This window comes from Podarcis bocagei (genome assembly GCF_964188305.1).
Source record: "Podarcis bocagei genome assembly, chromosome: 15".
NCBI classification, from domain to species: domain Eukaryota; kingdom Metazoa; phylum Chordata; class Lepidosauria; order Squamata; family Lacertidae; genus Podarcis; species Podarcis bocagei.
This window is the reverse complement of record NC_138141.1, coordinates 34,894,403-34,907,818: the sequence shown is the minus strand read 5'-3', so window position 1 is coordinate 34,907,818 and position 13,416 is coordinate 34,894,403. Positions and strand designations below refer to the sequence as shown.

The 13,416-nt window shown below is 47.1% G+C and overlaps 1 protein-coding gene across 1 annotated transcript in view; it reads left to right on the top strand.

Moving 5' to 3' along the window:
* MYBBP1A (MYB binding protein 1a) overlaps positions 1-13,416 on the top strand; it is a 55,884-nt gene that overhangs the window by 25,420 nt on the left and 17,048 nt on the right. The window contains exons 19-24 of the mRNA XM_081172862.1: positions 587-744; positions 2,307-2,441; positions 4,214-4,334; positions 5,041-5,172; positions 5,634-5,702; positions 12,538-12,651. Coding sequence (XP_081028988.1) covers positions 587-744; positions 2,307-2,441; positions 4,214-4,334; positions 5,041-5,172; positions 5,634-5,702; positions 12,538-12,651 — 729 coding nt within the window. The remainder of the gene's footprint in view (positions 1-586; positions 745-2,306; positions 2,442-4,213; positions 4,335-5,040; positions 5,173-5,633; positions 5,703-12,537; positions 12,652-13,416) is intronic.

Genomic DNA, 13,416 nt, shown 5'->3' with positions numbered 1-13,416 from the left:
GCTGCACTGGCTCCCGGTGGAGTACAGGATCAGGTTTAAGGTGCTGGTTTTAACCTTTAAAGACCTATACGGTCCAGGACCCTCGTACCTACGGGACCGCCTCTCCTGGTATGTCCCACGGAGGACCTTACGGTCTTCAAACAAAAACATCTTGGAGGTCCCGGGCCACAGAGAGGTTAGGCTGGCCTCAACCAGAGCCAGGGCTTTTTCGGCTGTGGCTCCGATCTGGTGGAACGCTCTGTCACAAGAGACTAGGGCCCTGCGGGACTTGACATCTTTCCGCAGGGCCTGCAAAACACCGGTTACACCAGGTCTTTGGCCAGGGCACAGCCTGACCCCCTCCTTTGGCAATCCTCACAGAACTCAAGCCAAATGGTTGCCATTAACCTGATCTGAACTGATTTTATAATGAAATGATTTTATAATGTATTATTTTACTGTTGTTAGCCGCTCTGAGCCCGGCTGTGGCTGGGGAGGGCGGGATACAAATAAAATTTTATTATTTTATTATTATTATTCTCTGTCTCTGGAAAGCTTGTGTTGGCCTGAGTCCGACACATCTCCCTTCTGTCCCTCACATTTCCAGGTTCTGGATCTGGTCGAGGTGTTCCTGTCGAAGCAAGCGGAGAACCCCCTCGTGTTCACCATCATCGACCCGCTCCTCTCCGTGATCGAGCAGAGCATGAGCAGCGAGTCCGACAAGCAGGAGCAAGACTACCTCCGGAAGACGGCCGATATCTTCACGTGAGTTTGTGGCGAGGTTTCTTATTTGCTATTTCAATTTAGATAGCTCAGCCGGTAGAACAGAAGACTCTTAATCTCGGGGTTGTGGGTTTGAGCCCCACATCGGCAAGAGGTTCCTGCATTGCAGGGGGTTTGACTAGTTGACCCCCCCCCCGGGGTCTCTTCCAAGTCTAGGATTCTATATATATATATAGATCTAGATCTAGATCTAGATAGATATATATAGTCTGTGATTCTATATATATACCACTACAGTGGTACCTCAGGTTAAGTACTTAATTCGTTCCAGAGGTCCGTACTTAACCTGAAACTGTTCTTAAGCTGAAGCACCACTTTAGCTAATGGGGCCTCCTGCTGCTGCCGCGCGGCCGGAGCACGATTTCTGTTCTCATCCTGAAGCAAAGTTCTTAACCTGAAGCACTATTTCTGAGTTAGTGGAGCCTGTAACCTGAAGCGAATGTAACCTGAAGCGTATGTAACCTGAGGTACCACCGTGCTGACAAACCCCAAAGCAGTTTACAAGAACTTAATACGTACAGTAAAAACCACATAAGAAGTTAAAAACAGACAGCACATTATTATAGCTAGGAAGTGGAAGGGGCAAGCACAATATATAATGGAAGAATGGTATAGGGAGGTGTGGGATATAGCTATTAATGATAAATTAACGTGTCGTTAAGGTAAGAAGGTGAATATGCAAGAGAAATGATTTTGAGGGAATATGGAGAGTGTAGAATTTGTACAAATGGAAAGGGGTCAAACCATTGCAAGAGGTGTTGAAATTTTGGGAGGTTGGATAGTTACAGTGGAATGGTCTCGGTGGGGGAGCATGTTTTTATTCTTATTTATAATTATTGCTTTGTCAAACTAAAATAAAAAATTAAAACAATAACACCACACAGACACAAAAACAGACATCAGCGAAAATATTCCTCATTGCCTATGTACGTCTGACAGGATAGAAAGGTTTTCACCAGGTGTTGAAATGGAAGATTTCTTGCTCAGTTTTTCTACTGGCAGACCGTGATCGGCCAGTCTTTCTTTGCCGTGCTGGAGTTTATTTAAGGACTTTTGCTACATTTTTATCCAGAGGTGCAAAACGAACTGGGAGTTGCAGACCTCGTGTTTGCCTGTCTGCGTCTTGATGTGGATTCAGTCCACATGGCATGGGAGGAAGATTTTCTTTTTCAGGCAGACCCCTGGATGTGAAACATTGTGTATCCAATGCCAGTCCTACTCACAGTAGACCCATTGAAACTAACTCGAGTCCGTTAATTTCGATGGGTCAACCCTGAGTAAAATGTAGATGGATGTGACTCTGTACCAGGATCTGCTGCAAAGAGAGAGCCTGCAGGTCTATAGTGTGTTCCTATCGGTGGTACAAAATTGTCCAGCCGTGCTCTCAAGTCAGCATTTTGAATGTTTTTAGGTAGCTGCGCTACTTGAACACTTTAGGTGTGGGGGGAAGGTGGAGTATACAGATTATGAATAAAACAAGAACGGTATCATACGGGTAGGGTTTCTTTGGTTTACTGACTGTGTTGTGTTCCCTTGGTTTTCAGGAACCACCTATGCAGATCCAAGCAGTACTGCAAAAACGTGGCCCCCATCCGGGAAGAACTACATGCCCAGCTGGAGAGTCTGGTGAAAAGAGCTTGCAAGCAGAGCGACTCCTCTGTTGCCCTTTACTGCTTCAGGTGGGTCGTTCGTTTGGGCAGGTGTGTGGGTTTAAGACACACACGGACGCGCACACGCGCGCGCACACACACACACACTTTATCTTCTCATTTAACACTGCAGTTGAAAGGGGTCTGGAACCCTGATATTTTCAATGAAAAGCAAAACCCGTTTTTCTAAGTTTAAAAGACTTAAAGCAGGTTCCTAGTTCTCATGGTTTTGGAGGAAATCTACAGAGGTATCTTCTTCTTCTTCATTTGTTATTATTATAATTATTGATTTGTACCCTGTTCATCTGACTGGGTTACCCCAGCCACTCTGGGTGGTTTCCAACATATATAGCAACATATTAAAACATTAAACGTTAAAAAGGCTCCCTATACAGGGCTCTAAGAGAATGTCTTCTCCCATATAGCCCTGGTGGGTGTATAAACTATGCAAAGTAAATGTGTTTTGTTTTGCATAATTTATTCTGCTACACCAGTAGCCCAGTACAGGCATCTTCCCACTTATGCGGGGGTTACGTATAGTGTAATTGTTTAATAGCGGGGAACACCATCTAAAAAGCCTGCAAACGCCCTCTAAGCCTCTGGAAACCCTTTTAAAAACCAGCAGCACTTACCAAACTGGCATGAATGGTGGCAGTGGTGGCTCTCAGTCTTCCTCACCACTGGAGGACCGTGTGAAAATGATGGCAAGGTAGGGGGGGTAGACAGTTACCCCAAAGTTCCTGGCTGTGATTCAGAGGTAGACCGGTACCTCAAAGTGCTTGGCTCCTTCCACACCATTTTCCTGCTCTTTTCAGACCATCAGTGCCCTTATTGCAGTTTAAATTGATTTGTTCCATTTATTTCCTGGTGCCGTGCGTATACGCGGTCATGCGCTACTTGAACACGCGTATGTGTGGAGACGCCTGTTAGGTACTTAGTCTAAAAAAGAACAGAATCAGAAAGAAGAAAAGGCTAGAAAAGGGAAGCGGGGGGGGGGGGGGGAGAGAGAAATAAAATAAAGGAAAAAACTAAAGAAAAATTGAAAAGAGTAAAAGGACTTCCAGCTCTCTTCTGCAGTGACATATAATATTAATTTCTTACAAATCCAACCATTCGGTCTTCTATAAACCAGTATTATTCCAATCCTCAAATCCCGATATTGCCAGTTCATTTTCACTCAAAAAGCCGATAAGAAGTTTCCAGTCTACAAATTGTTACATACGACAAGCACCAATGTTGGAATGAATGTTTGTTTATATTTTTCTTTGATTACTTACGTTACATAGTTTTTAAAACCAATAAAGCATTTAACGGGGGGGGGGGGTCAGTTTCCAATCCTTAACAGGTGTCAGTAACGATTTTTCTCTTAATTAAACATGTTAACTTTGCCATCTCAGCCAGATCCAATAATTTTACCAGTCATTCATCTATAGTGGGCAGGGCTTTCCATCTTTCCATCTTTGTGCAGTCTCACCGCTGTAGTCGTATATTGGAGTAATCTTCTGTAGTCCTTTTCTAACTGTGTGCCCTTAGCCCTAAGAGAAAGGAAGACGTGTGTATTATACAGGGTGCTGAAACCCCAACTCCTTGCCACTAGAAACCTATCCCTACCCCCTGCCTGGCATTTCTCACCCACAAGCCTATCCTCGCAGCTGTAATAAGGTCTAGAAACTTGCTTTTGAAAATGGAAAGGTGAGGTTCATGGAGGTTCTGAACCTAAAAGATATTTCTGAGCTGGTGCAGCATGGCATGATACATACGGTTCTCCCTGACCCTTCTCTTGCGTATCGCTCTGCTTTTAGTGGGTCCCTGTACCTCTTCCGGGTATTGAAGGGGAACACGGCTGCCGAAGCTGCTCCGCAGGTCGCTCAGTCAAAAAAGAAGCTGAAGAGCAGTGAAGGAAGCGGTGCTCCGACCGCTCAGGTGAGGAGGTCCTCCATTTCTGCATCTGTGTCAGTAAACTGCAGCCTGCATTCTGCTAGCATGGGGGCAGTCCTGGCTGCCGCAGCAAATCCCACCCCCTGCCTTAGCCTCCTCCAATCAGAGGCTGGCGAAGGACTCTTCCTGAAAAACTTACCCTCATATATAGCAGTGGCAGATTTGTTCTCTGATCATTGTATCACCAGAAAGGTGGCACCCATACATTGTTGTTGTTGTTGTTGTTGTTGTTGTTGTTGTTGTTGTTGTTATCAGTAGTAGTAATAGCAGTAGTAGTAGTATACCGTCCTATACCCACAGGTCTCAGGATGGTTCACAAGATAAAATCACAGTATAAAAACACAAAATGCATAAAACAAAAACAACCCAGTAACACCCCCTGAGAGCATTCCACAAGCTGGGAGCTACTTCAGAAAAGGCCCCGTTCTTGTACAGTTGTACCTAATGTTACGTCCGCTTCAGGTTGCGTGTTTTTGTCTTGGATCCCGCGGCAACCCAGAAGTACCGAAATGGGTTACTTCTGGGTTTCGCCGCTCACGCATGCACAGAAGTGCCAAACTGTGCCGTGTGCCTGCACAGACATGGCGCTTCAACTTGCGGGCTTTTCATGTTACGGACGGGCCTCTGGAACAGATCCTGTCTGTAACATGAGGTACCAAACACTTACTCCTTTTATGCCTTTTTCTCCTAGTCCCTTGCTGTCGGCAGCCTGGACCTGGACCGAGTGTCCGCTGTGTACAAGGAAGCGTTGAACCTGTTTTTGACAAAGCGCAAGAGCCCGCTGACAGGGCCCATGTTTCTCGACCTCTTTGAACGCCACCCGGTAAGTAGCGGAAGAGCCCGGTCTCACATCCTTTCCACACCACGCGGGCACACAAAATGCACATTGGTTGTCGATCGGTTTCCTGGGAACCAAATGACGTCCCAGGAACGGAAGGGGTGTTCTGTTGTCAAAGCCTTCACAGGGTAGTTAGTCTTCTGTACCTCAGAATTTATGACACAACTCTCCGACCAGGGCCACATTCACACCATGAATTTAAATCACCACTTTCAACTGTCATGGCTACTGCCCTCCCCCAAAGAATTCTGGGAACCGTAGTTTAAGGGTTCTGAAGGTTGTTAGGGGAGCTTGATTTCCCTCTGCCGGCCAGATTTGGAGACCTGGCAGGCCTGATGAGGCCTGTGGGCTGGAAATCCCTCCCCTCGCTTGTCCTAAAACATCACTTGCGATCCTGGTGATGTGAGGCTCCACTAACGCCCAGGTCTCTTCTTTTTCCCTTGGAGATCATGTGCAAACAACTGATTGACACCATTGTCAAGTCGATCACAGAAGGCGCCCGACAGCACCAGCAGGTAAGTGCAAAGGCAGCCAAACTGAGCGGGGTCTGGGGTGGAATTTACCTTTTGTGTTTGTGTATATCAGTGCAAAGGGACACAGGTGGCACTGTGAGTTAAACCACAGAGCCTAGGGCTTGCCGATCAGAAGTTTGGCGGTTCGAATCCCTGCGACGGGATGAGCTCCTATTGCTCGGTCCCTGCTCCTGCCAACCTAGCAGTTCAAAAGCATGTCAAAGTGCAAGTAGATAAATAGGGAACGTAAACGGCGTTTCCGTGTGCTGCTCTGGTTCGCCAGAAGCGGCTTAGTCATGCTGGCCACATGACCCGGAAGCTGTATGTCGGCTCCCTCGGCCAATAAAGCGAGATGAGCACCGCAACCCTAGAGTCGGCCACGACTGGACCTAATGGTCAGGGGTCCCTTTACATTTACCTTTATATCAGTGCAAATTATGCGATGCCAATGACTTCTTATGTACGTTTAAGAGATTTTTAAAACCAATCACAGCTCCCTCTTTCCACGAATTCTCCCTCTTCTTCCTAGCGTTAACATCTTACAGCTATGCTGATTGCAATTAATGCTCATCAAGGTCCCCGAGTTTTAAGCAAGAAATAGGGGTGTGTGGTACATTTACTCCTGACCCTGACATATTTCTTCCTTTCCTGTTGGCAGTGTCAGGATTTGGCTTATCTTGTAATATGGCCGACGATGTGATTTGTAATAAATAGCTTTGAATACATACTAGGTGGGAAAGCAAGCCTTGATGGGACTACTAATGGTTTGCCTCAGACGTCTGGCTCTCACAGAGGGAGCTTTTGCCCATTCCAATAGTTATAATTACTTGTGAGGCAGAAATGTGTCTAGAATATGAAGTGGTGCAAGGAAATTGCCTTGGTGTTTCCCTCTCGGTATTCTTCCCTTTTCTGTTTTTTCCTGTGGGTCATTGAGCTTCCTACCATTGTCAGCCTGACATTGTTCATAAGCATCGAACTCTTACCTCCCAAATTCCAGACTGAAACATGCACAGAAATGAGGCTGAATTTCCCTCGTCTGGCACACACAAGCGCACACACTCTAATGCGGTTCTGATCTTATTGCTGTGACAATTTCCCCCCTCAGGGAAGTTGACCTTCAAAATGGCTTCCTCAAGTTGTTTATCCCTGAATGAGGGGAATTTCTGATTGTGTGTGTGAGAGAGAGAGGGAAAGAGAGAGAACTCCCTCATTTATTTCCTTTTTCTCCTGGATGAAATTTAATTTATCTCTGCATGACTTAGCTACCTATGAGAATCCCCTGAGTTTAAAGCAAGATAATGGCTTTAAACTCGGCCAACGTCTCTACATAGCTCCATCCTTATTTCAGACATTGTGATGTATTGGTATATCACGATGTTTAGCTGGTGACATACCACAATGTTGAAAGCTAGATGTAGCCCAGCCCTAACATGAACGTAATAAATTAAAATAAAACAAATAAGATGGAGCAGAGTCTGTCTGATTATTTTTTAAAGAGGCGATTTATGTTCTAGGCTGCTTCTGCAGCCTTGAGACTCCTCAATTTGCCAGGATAAAAAAGGAATAAAAAAAAAATCCCCCAGCAACTAAAAACTACACTCCAGCACATGTTGTCTTATGACTAACGTACAGCATGGCATTAAAAGAGGGGGGAAAGACGCCTCGCGTGAGTGCTCACTTCTGCCCACACCGGCAGTGAAGTGATGACTCAGTTGCACGGACGCATTTGAAGTTGAATGCCTTCAGCATAGATGTTTTTCAGCAGGTGGTAAAGGGAGAATTAATCAAGGAACATTTTGCATAAAGAATGAGAGGCAATAAAGTGGTTTTTCTTTTCAAAGAAAATAATAATAATCCTGCTCTGGTTGGTGTTGCCTACTCTGTCTTTCTGAACTGCAATTAGCACTTTCAGCGACGATTAGAGCTTATTTCGTCGATTGCCCCTTTATCCCACTCTTTTGGCCAGAGAGCTCAAGCCAGTGTGTGCCCTGTCTAGTCCCTTCCTGTTAATGGTCACAACAACCTTGTGAGGAGGTTTTGGCAGAGAGAGAGCGCTAGAAGTGGCCAGTTCACTTTGGCAGCCCCCTAGGTGACGGGGTGGGGAGAGAAGGGGGTGTCAGAAAGAAGAGAGGAAAGGGGGCACTCTTACCGCTTGTGGCTTAGCCCACTGCCAGCCTCCAGCAGATCACGCCAGAAGGAATGTGGCCCTTGGCAGAGAACGAGTTCCTCATCTTCACCCTGGTCCATGAGGTCCTCCCTCACATCCCTTTAAATAGAGCTTGTATTAAACCTGAAACCTAAAGTGTGACATTACCTGTCCTCCATTTAGTCAGTGATTCCTAGTTTGGCATTTTCCTCCTTTGCATAGGAGAATCTTCTCTCTGTTTTTAAGGAAGTGGCCCTTTTTAGACGAGATGGGCAAAGAGGAAAAAGCTTCAGGACTTCAAAATGGAGAGGACCTTGGCCCCAGGCCAGGCAAGCACTTAAGTGGTTTTAATTTTAGGCAAGCCAATCGATTTTAATTCTGCCTGTATTATCACGCACCTCCCAGGGGCCAAAGCTGTTGCATCGGTCCCGCCCCCCCCCTTTCCTCAGACATCACATTTGTCTCTGTCTCTCCTGATTTCAGTTCTTTTTATTCAGAAACAAGAGCCTTTGTGGCACTCTGAAAACCAAACAGATGCATAAGGTTTTGTGGACTAGCTAGAGTCCAGGAAGCACTTGGCTGTGATTGACATGATGATGATGATGATGATGATGAATTATTCTTTCTGCCCCACCCATCTGGCTGGGATTTCCAGCAAAATATAAAAAATAATAAAATGTCAGACGTTAAAAACTTCTCTGAACAGGGTTGCCTTCAGATGTCTGCTAGAAGTTGTGAAATTCTTTATCTTCCTGACATCTGATGGGAGGGTGTTCCACAGGGAGGGTGCCACCACCGAGAAGGCCCTCTGCCTGGTTCCCTGTCACTTTACTTCTCTCAGTGAGAGAACTGCCAGAAGACCCTCAGAAGTGGACGTCAGTGTCCGGACTGAATGATGGAGGTATAGACGTTTCTTCACATATAATGAGCTCAGGCCCTTTAGGAGCATTTGGAGTCAGACAGAGTCCCTAAGGTACTCTGGGCCTAAGTTCTTTTCTCACGTTGCGATTATTGCGTAGCACACAAACAAATGAAGCCTGGCTTCAATACAGTTCAGAGGGGAGGAATCCTCTCACCAGTCCAGAGGGCACGCAGCTGGCTCCCATATCCTTACTCCAGAGAAGGCTAGCAGAAGCAAGACACAGTTGTCCGGGAGGGCAGTTGTTGTCAGTCTCTTCCCCAGCTGTTAGTACAGGTCTTATTTCACTGATGTGTGCAAGTTCTAGTAGTGTTACTTCATATTTAACTTGATGGCTACCAACCTGAGCTGCTTTAGAAGGGAATCAAACCAATACAGGGAGGACAAGGCAGTCCGGGGCCACAAGTCAGTGGCAGCATGTCTCCCGATACCCAGAGGAGCATTGATGGGAAAGGCTGCTGCTGCTGCTTGCAGGCTTCCTGGGGGCACCTGATTGGCTACTGTGGGGCAGAAGGGGGGGGGGAAGGATGCTGAGCAGATTAAGGTCTGTTGCAGCAGAATTATTTAAGCCCAGCTTGCACCTTCTTAGGTTCTTCAGGCGATGCCCTTCTAAGGTCCGCTTTGGCCTCCTTATCTTCATTGCCACAGGTTGGAAGGGATAATGAGAGCTCCCCGCCTGGAGCAAAGCAGATGAATTGTTCACCGGAGCGTAGCTAACCTGTCTCTCAACAGCCGACTCTCTCCGTGGAAACGTACCGGGGCAGTCCGCAAGGACTTGTAGGGTTGAGTAATTTCCCTAATGCGCTCGAATTATATTTGCCGTTTGATGCGTAGAGAGCAGAGGCTTAAAAAAAAAAAAAGATAGGAGACTGACAAGAATCCACACCAGCCTTTTCCGCTTCTTCTTTTTTTGCAAAGTCCACCAAGCGTAGCCTGAGGGGAGTCTATTGCCTCGGTTGCAAGGTCACAGGTAGGCTGCAACTTGGAGGTGCCAGTGAAGGACTTTGCTAAGACATCTCTCCTTTCACCAAAGCGTTTGACTAGCAGGTGGAGCGGGAACTCCTGTCGCATCTTGACATTTCATCTCCTCGGAATCCCACTTTAGCAAATTCTGGTGTCAAATGTTTACTAGGTAAAGGGACCCCTGACCATTAGGTCCAGTCGCAGACGACTCTGGGGTTGCGGTGCTCATCTTGCTTTATTGGCCAAGGGAGCCGGCATACAGCTTCCGGGTCATGTGGCCGGCATGACTAAGCCGCTTCTGTCGAACCAGAGCAGTGCACGGAAATGCTGTTTACCTTCCCGCCAGAGCAGTACCTATTTATCTACTTGCACTTTGACATACTTTTGAACTGCTAGGTTGGCAGGAGCAGGGACCGAACAATGGGAGCTCACCCCGTCGTGGGGATTTGAACCACCGACCTTCTGATCAGCAAGCCCTAGGCTCTGTGGTTTAACCCACAGCGCCACCCGCGTCCCGTTTACTAGGTAGTTTTTCAAAATTGTAAATATTCACTGCAATCGTTGGTCAAACACCCGTTATTAGTATCTGGAATCCAGCGATACCCAAAAGCGTTTTGCAGCTTAAAAGAACAAAGAAGTGGCATTTCAAGGACTAACACATTTCTTAAGACTGTTGACAACATCAGGTGCAAGATAAAGCTTCAGTACACCATACAATTTAAGCACTTTTGCGCCACTTTAGCAGTCATGGATTCCCCTCCCCCCCCCGCACCCAAGAATCTTGGGAACTGAGGGTGCTGAGAGTTGTTAGGGGACCGCTCCCAGCGCTACAGTTCTCAGCACCCCTAAACTACAGTTCCCAATATTGTTTGGGGCAATTTCCTTTTAGAGAAAGCACCGTACAATTTTTCTCCTGCTCTGGAGGGTAGGACTCGATCCAGTGGCTTCAAGTTATAAGAAGTATTTTGACTAAACACCAGAAAAAACTTTCTGATAGTAAGAGCTGTTTGACAGTGGAACGGGCTCCCTCTGGAGGTGGTGGACTCTCCTTCCTTGCAGGTTTTTAAGCAGAAATTGGAGGGCCATCTGTCATAGATGCTTTAGCTGACATTCCTGCATTGCAGGGGGTTGGACTAGATCAGGCATGTTCAACTTTCAAGAGACTGCGATCTCCTCCCACTATAAAAAGACTGGCAGTGATCTACCAAAGTTGTTGAGCTTTTGGGCGGGCAGGGCGGGATCTTGCGGTCGACAATGCACCCACCACGATCAACCAGTAGATGGCAATCAACCTGTTGGACATCCTTGGACTAGATGACCCTTGGGGTCCATTCCAACTCAACCGTTCTCCCAGTCTTCTCCTCCTCCCTCTGACCTCTCATCTTCATCCCACAACCAATCCCTGGGCTCTCACCGCTTCTCTGCAGCCAGCAAATCCATGACAGTAGGGATCAGCTCTGCCCCACTCTGGGAGCAACTCCCCCCTCCCCCCAGCTCCAAACTCAGGAGCTCTTTGGGGCATAAGGGTTGGCCAACTTCCCCCTCTTTATTTTTGGCCCGTCTCAGAATCTGGCTGTGTTCCCTTAGGTCAGCAGGTTGCACATCCTGTAACTGGCTTCTGTCTTGGCCACCGATATACGATTCAAAATAAAGCCACAGCTCCTGCCCGGAAGTTGCACAGAGACAGGGTCTGGTCCTGGCACAAACTGGTATATCACAGCGTTCATCAACCTGGTGCCCTCCAGGTGGCTTTGAGTTGAAGCTCCCATCACCCGTTGACCATAGCTGCAGCTGATGGGGATTGTAACAATATATATATATTTTTAATCTGGAGGGCACAAAGTTTGCAGAGCTGGGCTTTATTATCTGGAAGGTGATGGAGTTTTTGCCACTAGCTGATGAAATAAAAATGGAAGCTCTCCCCAGTTCTTCCTAATCTTCTTTCTCCTGCTGGCTTAATTTCCAAAAATGGTTCAAAGATAGGAAGAAGCAAAAGACCTTTCAGTGCCTCTGCATTGAATGGCTCTGTTTGTGGCCCTTAGGAACCAAACCGAACAAACCAATCTTTCCGTGTCAGATGTGCTTCCGAGATGCAGGTTGTTAAAGGCTAGGTTATCTGCGTGTGCAAGGATCAGGGTCCAGAGACAATCAGTACTTGTGCAAACATCCACGGGCTTTGAGGTTTCTTTTGCCTGGGAGCTTCCAGCTGTTTTTACACACTGCAGATCAACAAGCCTGTTGGCTTCCCAGTGTGCAGTTAGAAGGGCACTGTGCCCTCAGGGGGGTCAGGTGTCAGGGGATCAGCCTGAACAGCAAAGAAGAGGGGTGTGTTGTGGTGGGATGTGGGGTAGAATCCCCTGAAGTCTTAAAAGCAGCTGCAAAATGGGATTTTGATCAAGTGTCTTCCTCTGGGAGAATGCGTAGGTCTCCTTCTCCCTTCTATAGATGTCCTTGCACCTCAAAACTACTACAGTGGTACCTTGGTTTAAGAACAGCTTAGTTTATGAACAACTTGGATTAAGAATGCTGCAAACCCAGAAGGAGGTGTTTTGGTTTGTGAACTTTGCCTTGGAAGCAGAACATGTTCTGCTTCCTGTTGAGTGTAAATTGAGTCCCCCACTGCTATAGGAAAGCACATCTTGGTTTAAGAACGCTTTGGATTAAGAATGGACTTCCAGAATGGATTAAGTTCATAAGCCAAGGTACCACTGTATTAGACACAGGCTTAGGGGTGTGTTGGGGAGATCGCTTCCCATATTGTACCAGTTTCCATTAGTTCACCTGCTTTTCCACCCCTTTCTTTTTTTCAGGCCCAGGCATGCATGCTTCTTCAGAAAGCTCTGCAGACCCGGGATTTCAAGCTCTCGCTGTCCGAAAACGAGTGGGAGGAGCTAATCAGGGAGAGCACCAATCAGATAAAAGAGGTGAGATGTTCCAGCCTGATATTAAAACCAGTGTTTGGTTTCTGCCCCAGATAAATCTCATACCTCTACTCTACTGCTATCCTGAGAGTATGATCTGGTCCGTAGACAGGAGAACTGCACTCATATGCTTCTGAGGAATAGGCTGTGTTCATGTAGCAGTTTATTCTGTTTCCCTAACTGTTAATTTGCACATTTTATTTGAGCTTCCTCGTGATGTAAACACCACTTCTGGAACCAAGTTTTAGCACCCATTTTCATATCAGTTGCCTTCAGAAAAAAAAAACCATTAACAAAGAAAATTGCAGGAGTAAAGTGACGGAATTTCAGGTGGTATACCGGTGACGGGGAACTGCCATCGGCTCAGGGGCGAGAGGGGAAAAGCCGGATGGATTAGAGAGAGCCCCCAAAGATCCTGGGAAGCAGCACCTCCTCAGCGGAGGAGAGTAACCAGGCCTCCAGCGGAGAGGAGCTTCAGGGCTCGGAGGAGGCGAGGCGGTGCCAGGACACCTTGCCTGGGCAAAGCGGGGAGGAGAGAGGTCCTCCGTTACCCACGCCCTCCCTGCGCAGTAGGCTTCCGCGCAGAGAGGGGAGGCGCAGACTGGGCGTCAAGAAACTACTCTGCTGGGGAAGGTTTAAGGACCGCTCACTTACAGATTCTGCCAGTGAATTAGCCAGCCACAGGAGAGTGGCGCTCTGCACAGAGAAAGTTTATTTTGGCATCAAAAGCAAGGCTTCACAGCTGAGCAGGGAGGCATTTGCCTACTT